The sequence below is a fragment of the Chrysoperla carnea genome, chromosome 1, assembly GCF_905475395.1.
Source record: "Chrysoperla carnea chromosome 1, inChrCarn1.1, whole genome shotgun sequence".
Classification (NCBI taxonomy): Eukaryota; Metazoa; Arthropoda; class Insecta; order Neuroptera; family Chrysopidae; genus Chrysoperla; species Chrysoperla carnea.
Window position 1 is genome coordinate 102,762,652 of NC_058337.1, and position 15,816 is coordinate 102,778,467.

Genomic DNA, 15,816 nt, shown 5'->3' on the forward strand with positions numbered 1-15,816 from the left:
GTTTTTACTTATTAAATTTCTTTAATCCTTAAATGATCTTTTTATAGAACGTTCATATTGCTTTCAAACTATCGCACAAATGTACGATACAAAATTTATTGTAGAAAGGATTTAAAATGGTCAAGATAATACTGTCATATATCTACTTATAATAAATATAATTATATACAATTTCAATATTAATTATTCTTTGGTCTAAATATTTATTAGGGCAATCTTTGTGTAGCAACTTTAAGTTTAAGTTTAAGTTGAGTATGTGCATTTTTGAAAAATCTAATAATGCTTGAGATAAGTTTAGAATATCACTTGTCTATATGAGAATCTAATTTAGAGTCCACAAGAAGGACGTTGATCGTTCAAAATATACTTGTTTATAAGGCAAAATTATATAAATATATTCGTTTGAATATTGGCTAAAATTGCTAAACAAGACAATATTTTGCTTTTGACCTTAGAATATATATTTTTTATAATATGTTTCGCCAGAGTCCACAGTCAGCTTAAAAAAAGTTAACGATAACTTGCGTAAATTTGTCAAAATACGCTTTTTGCGGTAAAAATCTTTCTCTAATTATTAATTTAATCAGAATCACTGTCTGATGATTCAGCAACGGGTGGTACAGGACTTGGAGTTTCCGCAATTGGAGCAATTGGAGGTGGCCTGACGGCCGTTACAGCGGCGTAAGCATTTGGACTATCACCTTTGGTATGTTCAATACCAACACTAGAAAATAAAGTATAGTTTAGAGTAATTAATAGATTGAAACAATTTTTTGGAGCATCCCGGACAACTCTTCCTTTTATTAAGGACTTTCTTTCTTGTCAGTCCTGAAGATAAGGAAGAACTATTCTAGGACTACCTGTGTAGTGATGAATACTTACCGATATTCATGCCTAGCTAAATATCGTACATATTTTTCTGGAGGCTCATCACTATCAGACCCTTGTACACTAACCGAGCGTATTGTTGTGTGACTAACTTGTGTTGCAGGCATTGTAAATTCAACATATGCGTATTCAGATAATTGTTCAGGAATTTGATCAAAACTTGTTAATGCCATACGACACACTAAATTATGGGTTGTATATGCACCTTGCCCTTCTTTGGGTAAGCGTGGACATCGCCATACTATGGAACGATGTTGATGTTCATATTTTGCTTGCCCACTAGTCACTTCAATTAGAGATTCTTGTAAAGTTTCTACAGTTCCCAAAAATCTTTCAATGCCTTTTATTTTACCAGTCCTAGAAGAAAATGTAAAATTATTATAAGATTACAGAATTAAATTTTTCTTAATGTTGCAAATAAATTCACTTTTCAAATGCAACATAGTTAATGACATTACGTACCTTCTATGGGCTGATTTCACAGAACCATAACGAAAATGTTTCTCGACACGGAATAAATATATCCAACATTCTGGTATTGGGAAACGAATCATAACATCTTCACATGGAACTTGTCCTAATTTACGTGAAGCAAATCCTGGCACTAAGACATCTGCGCGTAATTCTACTTTATTACCAGTTACACACATAACAGCTTTTAATTGTAATGGTAATTCGCGATTCTTAGGTGGCCGTACCCGAAATCTCATTAATTCAATATAACAAGCGTCTGGCGGTTTAAACCTAAAATGAAAAACAGGTAATTACATGATGTAAATTTTTCAGGCAAAGCAAATTTTCAGTCGTATCTAATCGATGTTCTTATTCCTTGATCATACTAGATTTTAGTAAAAGTAGATAAGAATAGTAATCTAACCTTATGATATGTGATTTTTGATATTCCTCTTGTTGTACACAAGCATGGAATTCATAATTTTCTATTCGAATCCACTCTTCTGTAACCACCGGTATAATATCATGGCGTCCAACTACTTCTTTTCCTTGACGTCGCATATCGTTGACACCCAATTCAATATCTGGCATACCCGATAAGAAACCTAAAAAGAAGACTCGAACCCTTGCAATTTGTTTATCTACTCCTCCCTCGGCATTTTGTTCGACGAAAATTTCATCAACAGCAGTAATTTGTACTTCTTCCATTTTATAGTGTAACGCCCGGTCACGATGGACGGTTAAACGAAATAGAGCTTCTTCAATCATCATCGAGAATTCTTTCATGTGTTCATAGTTTTGCGAACCAATTTTAAATAGTTGTGAGATTTGCGGAGCATGTTCCACTGGTAAACCTAGTTTTTTTAAATCACTACCAAATTCTTTAACACCTTGATAATCACCCTGTATTGCGTAGGCAGCAAATTGACTTAATTTATTTGTTATACGTTCTGCCTTGGTTACTTGTCCCGGTCGAACTCCAGGACGTTCTTTATAAAAAATATATTGCAATTTGATTGTAAATATTTTTCCAAATTGGTCGTATTGTTGAGCACCAATCTCTGACACACTATAACAAGCTTGTAAAGGTAATTCTTGAAATGGATCTTTATCTGTTTTATCCGCGTTGTATAACTGTAAAACAGGATTATCTCCCTGATAGACCATTTTTATAAAGATTTTCTTCCAAAATCGTTGTCCTGTGATTTTCTTTTTATTTGGTTGACGTAACTGCATTTCCCAACCCTCACCTTTATAGTGGATACGTGGAAATTCTTCTAGGGGTTGAGATGTATCTTCATCGAATAATGGTGTAGGTGGAGTTTCTTGGGAATCGGTACGTTCTAATTGTGGCAATCCTATTTAAAGAAGGTTATAAAAAACATTAGTTTAGGTAATATATTTTAAGGAAATAGTCATATATAAATATGTATTAATAAGACGATTCAATCATATTAATGGAATGGAAATGAGCGACACTAGCGTATCTCTTGCGGGCTACACGAACTATTTTGAAGTTAAAAAGGTAATTTTTTTTGACTGTTCCATGTATATCTTACACAGCCGAGCTGTTATACCATCGGCTTCTTATTTTGAAGATAGCTGGTTAAAATCTTATTTACACCACCCAAATTTTGTATTAGTGTAATCCTCAATAGTGTCGCTAGCTTACGGTTATTTCCAATAATTTTACTATAGTTATATTTTGAAATACGTAGATCAAATGTTAAAACGAGAACTGTATTGTTTAACTTAATATCACTTTTTTATGTTTTTGTAAATAATAATTTATGCCAGACCAAAAAAAATATTTACCTTGTGGTAAACCACCATCAATAATTGCTGACTGTGGTGGAATACTTGTAAAATCGCCAAACTGTTGTTCTTGTTGATCGAATGGATTAAATCTTGGTGATGTATCTGATGAGATTGCTGATGATATTGCTGATTGTTGTGGACTTTTTGGTGGCGGTGCTAATGTTGGTACAAATCCACCACCAATGGATACATTGTCACCTGCTGTTGTTGATGATAAATCTAAATTTTTAGGTCTATAAAAAAAATTATATTTTATTATATCCAGAAAAAAAAATTCGAGTAGTGCTTACTATATTTTCACTAAGAAATAGGATAAAATATCATCTCCAAACACATGGTGCAGTTAAAGAATATGGCGAGAGGTGAAATGTAGCGACGAGGTATCTTAAATTTTTCTAGGACTATATAGAACTGCTGAAACTGCTTTCTAAGACTTTTCGAAGCTATGCATATTTGAAAGAAAAGTAATCCGAAAGGTTTATTTTGGCATTACGACCTTGGCATAAGGAGACGAATGTGAAATTGGAAAAAATCCTTAAAAACGAAAATATTTTACAATTTTCCAGATATCAAAGATTTCGTAGGCTGGAATGGGGGCTGAAAGACGCTAAGGCCGACTATGCTATTGCAAAAGTGTTGAAGTGGAAACACAACTAAGTCAGATCCCATTTTAAGAGTTTCATGTGTTTTGAAATAGGCCATTCGAAAGGCCGTAAGTCACACTGATGTTCTGAAGTATAAACATATAACTTGCTACTTACAAAAAGGATAGATTTATACGTACTTTATAAACACTGCAAAATCTTTATCATCATCTGAATCCGAATCCAATTTCGTACTTCGTGCTGGCGTACTTTGTGGAACAGCCGGTGGTGGTGCTGACAATGATAAAAATGAATCAAACGGCTCATCATCGTCAACTCCGAAACCCATTTTATCACCACCGCTACCAGTATTTATATTTGTATCACCCCATGCATCACCCCCACCACTAACATTAGTGGTGGTGGTACTGCCACCAAACGCATCAAACGCATCAGTATTATTACTACCAAATGCACTACTACCACCATTTGCTCCACCCGTTGATATATTATCTTTTGCAGATTCAAATTTAGCAGCAAATGCATCAAATTCTTCACTTTGTCGTTGGAATTTTTCTAAAATTGATTGTGGTTTAGATGGTATTATATTTGTATTGGCATTGCTAAATATTTGATCCTGAAGTGTTGATTGTTGATCGAGGTTTTCCGTACTACTACCCCCACCACCAAATAAATCATTAAAACCACCCACAGTCGTTGTTTGTTGTTGTTGTTGCTCAAATATATTATTAAATACATCATTGTTACTAGTAACTGTCTTTGTTGGTTCCTCTTTTGGTGGTGCATCAAATATATTGTCAATGAACTGTGTAGTAGTTGTTGTCGTTGTTGCTGTTGGCGCTGCTGTTGATAACATAAAATCATCATTATCATTTACTGTTGTTATTGTTGTTGTATTTGTTAAAGTATCAACAAGCTTCGTATCATCTTGAAATGAAAATGGATTTGTATTTGAATTATCTACTTGATCTAATGTTGAAGTTGTTGTTACTGTTGTGTCTAATATATTAGCTTCGTTTATTATTTCTGTTGTTGGCGGTGTGAATATGTTATTAGCTGTTGTTGTTTTTGTTAAATCATTTATGGGCGATATTGGTCGTGGAGGAAGTTGTTGCTGAATCACCTATAACAATGATAAAAAATTAATTACTACTTAAATCGATAGAGTCCGTCAATTAAGGTGCGGTGAAGTAAATGGATAATAAATAAGCCATGAAAAAGAATCTCGGTCAAATGTTCACCGCAACTGCAAGACAAAGATTGGAATTTCCAATGACATAACTGGTAACTGGTAACTGGTAATGGTAACTGATTTATTAACATAGAAACCCTGGTGGAAAAAAATATTTGAATAAAGAATAAATCTTAATATGTCTTAGAAACTTTGAAAAAGTCTTAGCAACTCTGAATAACTTTGAATTTCTAAACGTTTTTGGACTGTCTAACGCAGAGTAACGCAGAGTAACGCAGAGTAACGCAGTATAACTTATTAAGTCTGAATTAGACAGTTCAAAAACGTTGAGAAATTCAAAAACGTTGTGAGAGTTATTTAGAGTTCCTAAATCTTTTTCAGAGTTTCTAAGACTAATTCTTTCTTCAAATATTTTGTCCACTAGAGAACTTCGATAGATGCCACAAATAAGTAGAGAGATGCTAAATCGTTACATACAGAGTGGGTCATTTTAAACTATACACCTAAATATCTCGTTTTATAGTTAGTCAATAAAAAAATAACTTAAACAAAAGTTTGATGAAGAGACATCATGTTCTGACATTAGTTTGGACCTAGTTTTTCGGATTTCTTTAATATCCAATTTAGATTCTAAACGGTAAGAGACACTTTAAATTAGAAGTTGATCCCCATAAAAAAATTAACAATTTTAACATTTTTTCGAAAAACGTTGGCTTTCGAAGGAAATTCGACTTAAAAATATATCATTATTCGAATGCTTACTTAGAAACTTTAACTAACGTGACATACCTTTGGCAAAGGTGGTTTTGGCGGTAATGGTCTTGTTGGCGCCGATGTCGTCGAAGTTGATGTTTGTTGTGCATTTATATTGCTATTACTATTATTATTATTAACATTATTATTATTAAAATTACTACTAATTGTTGTTTGTGGTTGTTGCTGCTGTTGTATTACTTTTGGTAATGGTGGTTTTGGTGGTGGACCAGGTCTTGGTGGCGGTGGTCGTTGCGGTTGCTGTATTGAGCTATTATTCTCTGGTTGATTTTGATTTATATCACATATATTTGGTTTTTCTATTGTTGTTGGTGCTGTAGTTGTTGTTGTTATTGTTGTTGGAGTTACCATAAAATCATCATTATCAAACAATAAAGATTGTTGTTGTTGATTTGTTGTTGTTGTTGTTGTTGCAGTTGATGTTACTATTGATTGTGGTATTGTTGTTGTATTAACACTAAAATCATCATTTTCCATATCAAATAAATTGAATTGCTCTTGTTTTTGAGGCTGTGGTTGTTGTGTATTAGCACCAAAACCTCCAACATCAACTAAATCATCAATTGCCCCGCTTCCACCACCAACAGTGCTATCCACAACACTTTCTCCTTGATCTAATAAATTGATTGGTGATGGTGAATGTAAATCACGCATTGATATAGGTGATGGTGTTCTTGTACGTGGTATACAATCTAATAAATATGTAGTTTGTGTATCCATTGTATCCGTAAATGATGATATTAAATCTTTTGTATCTTTGGATACAGGTACATTTATTGCACTGTCACTTATTATTGTAGTTGCTGCTGTTGTTGATGCTATTGGAGGTGGTGCAGGAGGTCTTGGTGGTGGTGGTCTTACTTTAGGTTTATTATTTTCATTACTTGTTGATGTTATATTTTGTAAATTTAATTCATTTGGTGGTATTACTTGCTTTATCGGTGTTATTGTTGGTGTTATTGCTGCTGTATTATCTCCACTGCTCATAAAATCCTCATCGTTATTTATTAATTGTGATTGCTGTTGCTGTGGTATTGCCGATGTAAATATATTTTGATCATCATTACCAAATATATTTGTTGTAGTGGTTGTTGATGAAGTTGTTATTGCTGTTGTAGCTTCATAATCATCCATTGCATCAAATGCAAATGGATTTTGTGCCGTTGTTGTTGGTGCTGTAACTGTTGTAGAAAAAAATGGATTATCAACCATTGTATTATCACCAAATATATTATCACCACCACCATCCCCAAAGCCACTAATATCATCCATTAAAAATGGATTTAAATTTGATTGTGATGATGATGAAGATATTGTGGTGGTACCAACAACCCCACCACCTCCGGCATCATCAGCACCCATCATTAAAAATGGATTAGCACCAGATACTTCCATGTTTATTGTATTAGTTCAGATTCAATTAATTTTAATTCAACAGCACCCGGTACTAAATTTGTTGTTACCGATGTTGTATCAAATGGATCAAAATCTTCGTCTTGTTCTTGTTCTTGTTGCTGTTGTTCAGCACTTGTTGTAGCTGCTGGAGTTAATGGTTGTAAATTATGTATGAAATGTTGATCATCTGCATCATCTAATGATGTTAGTAAATCATTTAATTTCTCTTGTTTACTGATAGTTGTCGCTGCTGTTGTGGATGATTCTTGTATGGTTAATAACTCATTTTCCAATAATTTTAATTCAGCTTTACCAGGTAATATATTAAATGAATTTGTTGTATCAAAGGGATCAACGTAAGTTAATTGATCATCAATATTATCATTTGGATTCACTGGTGTTAATACTTTTGTATTTATTATATCATCATTATCATGGTCAACAACTAATAAATCAGTTATTTCTTCTTTTTCTTGCTGAACTTGTTCTTGTTGCTGTTGTAATAACTGTTGCTTTTGTTGTTGCTCTAATAATTGATTTAATTTTGAACTTGGTGCATTATTTTTAGCTTCTTCAATCGTTGCTAATTCATTTTCAATTAATTTCAACTCAGCTTTACCTGGTACAACCGTAGCAATAAATGTTGTATCAAATGGATCTTCTAAATAATCTTCCAATTGGTTATCCGCCGATAATGCAGGTGTTGGTTTTAGCGCAGGTGTTTGTAATGTTTCTATTGATTGTAAAACTGATAAATCATTATCATCAGTTTTCTCAAATAAATCATCTGGTGTAATTATTTGTTTTTGTTGGGGTGGTTCGTCTTGTCGTGGATTAAAATCATCGTCATCAAAATCGTCACTTGTTAATGCTGATTGTTTTGGTTGTGGTTTATCACCCAATAATTCAGCTTCAATAAATTTTAGTTCAACTTTTCCAGGTATATTAATTTTCTCAATTGAGCTTGTATCGAATGGATCTATATCATCATTCTCATTATCAATTTCATTGAATGTTGTAATTGGTGTAATTGTATCATGTAATTGTGATAAATCTGTTGTGCTACCACCAAGTAAATCTTTTTGCAATACGTTTAATTGATTTGTTGTTGGTTTTGGCTCATTGTCGAATGCATTCCATTGCTGTGTATCGATTTCAACCTTTGGTTCTATTTGAATCTGTTTTGCATCTAATACAACTGGAACTGTTGTTTTTAATGATTCCGCAGCTAGACTTGTAAATTCATCATCTAATTCATCAGTTTGGGTTGTAGCTAATACATCAAATTCATTTAAATCAAGAACGTGTTTTGATTCTTGTTGTTGCTGTTGTTGAAGTTCTTTTTGATTACTTGTTGTTGTGGATGGTAATGTTATTGTTGGCTCAGGAATGACAATATCATCGATATCGTCATCTAATAAACTTTTCGGTGCTGATGTTGTTGTAGCAACAGTGACGTTATTACCATTCGAATCAGTTTGAAGCTGTTCTTGCGGTTCGTCAACAATTAATAAATCATCAATTTGATGTTTACGACGTATTGATGGGGATCTTGTTGTTGTTAAACACGATGGATCAACACGACCAGTTAATACTTCAACTGCAGATCCAATTGAAACTAATTTTTTGCCTTTTTTCGATACTTCTGGACCACGTATTATTTTATCAGCAGCGGATGTATCAAATGGATCTATATCATCTGTACCGTCGTTCTGATCGTCATCATCAGGTATATAAGCTAGTTTTATTTCTCCACTTGCAACAACATCTACATATGACGTATCAAATAAGTTATCATCCTCATCGGTTTCGTATTCACTACCTGATTCTTCTAATAAAACTACGTTTGCTACAGCTGCTTCAGATTGCGGCTGTTGTTGTGGTTGTTTAAAATCAGCAAGAGTGTAAGTTTGATCTTTATTTGTAGAATGCCCTTCGGGAGCTGCTGGTTTTGGAGGTGGTGCAGGTTTCGGTGGAGGAGTTCGTTTAAAGAATGATGTTTGTTTGATTCGATCTAAGTCGTCTTTAGTTTTATGTAAGATACTATCAATACCAGTTGTTAGTTCATTAAATTTCTTCCATTCGTCTTGATCTTGTGCTTTTGTTGTTTCAGTAGTGCTGTGCTGTTGGTGATCTTCACTCTCTTCGTAACCCGCTCCACTTCCACTACCTTCAAATTGTTCAACTACTGCAGCAGTAGATCGTTGTTGGTGTTCACGCTTGTATTGTTCTAACTCCTCTTGTGTAAATAATTCTTCGTCTTTTTTATGTTTTTTTGATTTTTTCTTCTTCTTTAAACCTTTACCTATTTTCAGCATTATCTTCTAACCACTACGTGTGTACTACATTGAGGCTCTGCAAAAGAAAAATATTAAATTTCAGTTTGTCCCAAGTTCTAAATAAGATATTTTACATTATTCTATTTCAATTAAAATGTAGTTGGTATGCTTTAGTTAATAATACAATCAGTTATTTTTTGAAGAGGCATATATTATCCCTCATGAATTTTGTAACTATTTTATTAACTTGGTGAAAAATTGATTTAAAAAACAAAGCAATTATCTTGGCGTCATAATGACGTTGTTTATTTCATTACTATTGCCAAGTTTGTTTGGCTAAGGTCAAAGTAAATATCTTATAAAAATAAAAATAAATTTTACAAAAAAACGAGTTAAAATAAACAATTGACTGAGCCAATTGTTGAAATACCCTGTATAGACAGTGTTGAATATCAGATATTGAATTTTTTTTTAAATACATTTGATCAATTTATGAGTGTTCATGTAGAATAAAATGCCAGTCTTCCGGTTGCCATTTCCGGGTTTCGAAAACTTTTGTAGTTTACTCTTAATATTATCCGATAGGTTTTGTATGAAATTAGAATCAATAGATTCACTATTTGAAGCTATCTACAAATATTCACCCTTCTTTCTTTTATAGTCTTTGAGAAGATGAAACTTAAGCTTTGCCCTAATTTGAACCCTCAAGGGCAGCCAAAGATATTTACAAAAAAAGGGATCCAAACAAAACATTTCTGTATTTTTAAATAAAAAACATTTTTACATTTTATTTTTAAACTTTTATTCTATCTATCTCTTACGATTTACAAGATGGGTTCTACGGATCAAAACCCGATGGACCTATTTTGCTCATTTACGAACTCAAACTCACGTTTTATGCCCTGTGCATACTATACAAATTACAGCCAATATCTCTTTTCAACAATAGCCCAATATCGTTTTTGAGTTATCTTGCTAACGAACAGACGGACAAATCTATCCAAAAATTTTCTGACTATCATCTTTTATAGCCTAGAGCCAAATGTAGTATTTAACAGCCATTTCAGGAAGGCTGTAAATTTGAAGGACTGATATCAAAGTCATAGCAAATTAATTTTTTCTTCACATTTTCTAATCGGTGGTACCGATTTCAGGGGACCTGAAAATATTTAATGCACGGCAAGCTTAAAATTGATGAATATTCATTGAAGCCGATTTTCAGATATGATATTTGAATAAAAATGTAAAAATCATTTTGTTCAATATTCGAACCTTCGAGATTGCAATTTTCAATGTGTCGGGCAACGAACACTGTTTTGTTGAGTGTCTTTCCATTTTTATTCAATTATCTTTTTATTTGAATATCGTCCTCAATTTTAAGCTTACTTAAACTTTTGTGACTGTCTCAAATTTATATAATTGATTTGATTTTTCTATAGCTCATGCTTACGGCGTAATAATGTATATAATAATAAGGTGTAGAGTACTTGAAAGACAATCTAAAAATTACAATCTTACATTGTGTCAGGGGTTATTGTTTTCTATTTTTTATTGAATTATATCTTGATAAGCATAACAAAAGGCGAAAATTTTCTTTGTTATTCCCGACAAAGCAGATATATTTGAAGAAAATTTATCAGATGTTTGAAGATTACGGACTTTTTTCAAAACTATGTCAGGCTCTAATCATAAAAGAAAGTTTCGGATAGAATAAAAGATTTGAATGTTTACATTGGAAATTTTGAAATGATAGCACTTGGCTTCGCTTACTCAATAAAATTCAAATAATATCACTAAAAGTAAGTTTTGGTTTTTTAATTAGCTTTTTTTTTTTTTTTTTTTTTAATTTTGCAAACACTTTTTTATAAGTATGATAAAATCGAGTCAACTTTATTGTTATCAATAATTTTGTTTGTTATTACGACTGGCGGTCCAATCAATATTTGCTTAAATTTATTTACGCCTACGACAAATTTAATCAGTCAACTATTCAAAGGTTTCAATTATGAATATAATAAAAATATTTTTTTTATACACTTGATAATAAAATTCAAAATAATGTTACTAAAATCGATCTTAAAAAAATTTAAAAAAGAAAATATCTTACAGAAAATACGATGAATATGTAGATACATATATATCTATGTACTACAAAGTATTGATTTTTATATTATTGGAGTATACTATATAATATATACATAATTATTTTATTAAAAAAAAGAAAAATAAAAATAAAAATAAAGATATATGAAATAACAAAATAATATACTAATTAACTTAAAAAAAAAAGAAAATAAAAATAATATCTTACTATTTAGTGCCCCATTGTAATAATTTATACCGTACACATTTTTAATCTTAAAAAACAATTTTAATTCGTTACACTTTTTTTTACACAATAAATTTAATATATATTTAATTTAATTGAATTAAATAAATATATAGATAAATTTTTTAACACTATTTCTGGTATAGAAGATGTTATACTATGGTGGGTAGAGTAGGTACCTATTATGTAAGTAGGTATCGATTTTATATAACGCATACACAAAACAACCCTACTATGATGATGACTTGGATGATTTTCGGTACCCTGATATCTTCCGAGTTTTTCATATCATTTTGTGTGATTATCAAGACATACATTAATCAGACTACATCGGTTTATGTTCGTATTGTATCGAATTTTACCGAATATGGAACTATTTAGAGTAAATGTGAAATAAAATGACTTTTCTTGTGTAAATTATTGAGTTTTCTTATTATAAATGTAGCACTTATTTTTTTTATTTACATTATATTTTTCTAAAAATTAAGGTATTACTTTTAGAAGTCAAATACTTGTTTGATTCTTTAATTTTTACTGTATGAATTAATTGTAGTATTAGATTAAAAAAGACATACTTCTGATTTATTAGTCAACCTAATAAGTGCGTACATTACGTTTGGTTTGATCAGGATATTTATTATGATATAACATAAAAATTTCATTGTACTTACTTCAAATTATATCTGTTATATAATTTAAAGAAAACTTTCATAACTCAATTATTTCAAATAATACAACATAAAATTCTAACAAACAGTACAAATGGACTGTTATAAATATATTTTTGCATTTCTCAAAATCCATTCCATTCAATCGATTCAAAGTTTTAGTCTCCTAGGTAACCTAAATGTAGGTTTTAAACATACTTCCAAAAAGGTCAAACTTAAGTGTTATTAAGTGAGGATTAACTATGGTCACTTTTCAGACTACATTTTCAATATAAGTCAAAGTAGTCTTTTATTTGCTTTTTGAAATAAATTAAATTGAGGTCGCTGAATAACCTTTACAAAAATTTGAGCTTATGCCTGGTATCCGTTAGACATTTTCTGATTGATCTATCTTAGTTTGAGGGCTCAATTTAGTTCGAATGTGCCGTATATTTCACATTTAGATGAAAATATTTTCATACCTATTAAAGTAATATAAAAAAAGTGAGACACCTGTACATATCTTTTAGTTGGAATGGGAAAATCATATCCCGTTTAACTAGACATGATTCATTTCATTGTGCGCATAGACACTTCTATTATTGATTTCCGTCAAATCAAATATTTGTTTGTATTTTTTATAAAATATGATTCCTAAATTTTCATTCTCATATGATTTCCGATAAGATTGACGTTTCCTTAAATTATTTTAAAGTGAATAATTAATAAGAGTTCGATAATCTATGAAAAATTAAAATCCAAATTTAAAAATCAAAATAAATATAATATTTTATTCAGTTTTTCTCTAAAACATACATGTCTGATTAATTCGTTTCGTTTTAGGTTAGTTCAAGTTATTGATTTATGGAAATGTATTTTGTAGTTCCCATATTTGTAACGCTTGGAAATTGTATTTGAAAAGAAAAACTTTTTTCTTACCTCTATGAATCAATTTTTGTTTTCACGATGGCAATCTGAATTTTATAATTGGAGTATATTTAATTTGACCATTACTTCTGAAATCTTAAATAGTAGATTTTCGTTTAACTTACATTCTTCGGTTTTGTTATCTCAATGATTATAAGCTACAATTTTGCATTACATACCAATTTTGCATTACTTACTCAGATATCAAAAATGGTATGAATCGAGATAAGCATAATAACTTAAGCAAATAAGCATATAACTAACTTCCATTTAAGTTTGCGGCATATAGAAATTTTTGATTTTTCGGGCTTTTTATCTTGGATGGAAATGCAATTTAAAATGTTTCATATATGTTAGCGTGGCAAAAAATGTCTCTAAATTTTTTATTACTATAAATAATATGTTTTCAATAAAGGCTTTCAATCAGATCATTTCGAATTTTTTCCAAAGCGTTTTTATTTATTTACCTGAGTAATTATCTAACTATTCAAGAAACTTTGGGATGGATATTATTCGTTTTCAAAAAGTAGACTCAGAGATGAAATTTCTTCCTCCTCTCAGAATCTAGGCAATCATGGCGCTTATTCTTTACAAACGTGAATTAGTGGAGGGCCGCTAGATTTTTACCTCGGAATCGAAGGATTGTCAATGAATCTTTATAAAAACTGTTCGACTGCATTGTATAAAGCTTACTTAAAGAAGTTAAAAACAAAAATTTGTGCGATCTGGTCCAGGGGGTAAGGGACACCCCTTCGTGGGGGTGGAAAAGTTTATGTTAAAAATGACAACGGGAAGCGAGAAAAGGATGAATTCTAAACAAAAAAAGTCATTTAAGTATATTTCGAAAAGTCAATACTTTCCGAGTTATTGGCGATTGAATTTCGGAGTATTTAACGTCAAATAACTGTAAAATTTGAAGTTTTTTTCAGAAAGTAGATGGTACACTTTTTAAAGTACTAAAAAAACCATGAAAATGGAAAAAGTTTCAAGTCATTTGCATGAAAATTGAAGAAGTTATAAAGAAAACAAAATTTTTCGTACCTTTCTGTTAATGTTATATTCAGCACAAAAACTGATGAATTTACCACGGGAACTACTGCAACATGTTCAAAAAGTTACTAGCAGTTACGGATATATATTTTTTTTAATATTGCAATTTAAATGCGAAAATTTTTATCGAAATTTCAAAAAAAGAAATGTCTTTGTCGTTTAATAGCTCGATAAATAATAAAGTTAAAGAAAATCTCCCAAACTTTTTTCGGTAAATTAATTTTTTTTCGAGTTATTTAACGATAAAAGTATTTTTTTGTATTTTTAGAAAAAATAATTTGCATTTAAATTGCAATATTTAAAAAAATATATATCCGAAACTGCTAGAACTTTTTGAGCATGTTGCCAGTACTTAAATAAAGAAAATTGAAAAGCGGCAAGCATTAATTTTAGTTCCCGTGGTAAATTCATCAGTTTTTGTGCTGAATATAACTTAAAAAGAAAGGTACGAAAAATTTTGTTTTCTTTATAACTTCTTCAATTTTCATGCAAATGACTTGAAACTTTTTCCATTTTCATGGTTTTTTAGTACTTTAAAAAGTGTACCATCTACTTTCTGAAAAAAACTTCAAATTTTACAGTTATTTGACGTTAAATACTCCGAAATTCAATCGCCAATAACTCGGAAAGTATTGACTTTTCGAAATATACTTAAATGACTTTTTTTGTTTAGAATTCATCCTTTTCTCGCTTCCCGTTGTCATTTTTAACATAAACTTTTCCACCCCCACGAAGGGGTGCCCCTTACCCCCTGGACCAGATCGCACAAATTTTTGTTTTTAACTTCTTTAAGTAAGCTTTATACAATGCAGTCGAACAGTTTTTATAAAGATTCATTGACTATCCCTGGATTCCGAGCTTTTAACATATTTATACCTTACGGATCTCTGTTAAATACCTATACATACAGATATAACAGATATCTTAGAAATTTTGCACCCGCCTTTTAGTTCATATGTTACGGTTTATAACAATCATGGCATTTGTCAGCTGTATTTATTAGCAGATTTCCTTTACTCAAACTCCAGGCGAATGTTGATATAGTCTAATAATAATCTCTCTCACCCTGGATTTCTGCTTGAATCTGCTTGCTCGAGTTGCTTTATTTAAATAGTGTGTGGTTTTTTTGTTTTTCTCATGTGGACTTCATCTGAAATTCCGCTGAAATGTTGCGAGAGCTTTAGACACATTTTTGCTTCCTTCTTGACTTTTTTTCTTTTATTTCTACAATACTTTTTCTTGTTTTACGATTGCCTACTTAGGCTAGGCGATATAACATATGAAATCGATTTTTTTTCGGGTAAGACCGATCGAGATGCAGTTTTTTGCATTCGATTCAGGTGTAATCAGTTATATATATTTAACGAAATCGGCCAAATTATGTTACTCGGGGGTTTTTGTTGCTGATCACGAATATGATGTATAAAATACTGGGTGGTAAATTTAAGTATTTATTTTG

The 15,816-nt window shown here is 31.1% G+C and overlaps 1 protein-coding gene across 1 annotated transcript; it reads right to left on the reverse strand.

Annotated features, from left to right (window-relative positions):
* Positions 1 to 189: 189 nt before the first annotated feature.
* Positions 190 to 11,772, reverse strand: LOC123290916 (protein stoned-B-like). The gene is given in 10 exon segments (XM_044871612.1): positions 190 to 724; positions 883 to 1,245; positions 1,351 to 1,632; positions 1,766 to 2,699; positions 3,157 to 3,392; positions 3,944 to 4,887; positions 5,746 to 7,133; positions 7,136 to 9,248; positions 9,315 to 9,480; positions 11,716 to 11,772. Coding segments are annotated over 9 exon segments (6,534 nt in total). The 5' UTR covers positions 9,444 to 9,480; positions 11,716 to 11,772; the 3' UTR covers positions 190 to 579.
* Positions 11,773 to 15,816: the final 4,044 nt, after the last annotated feature.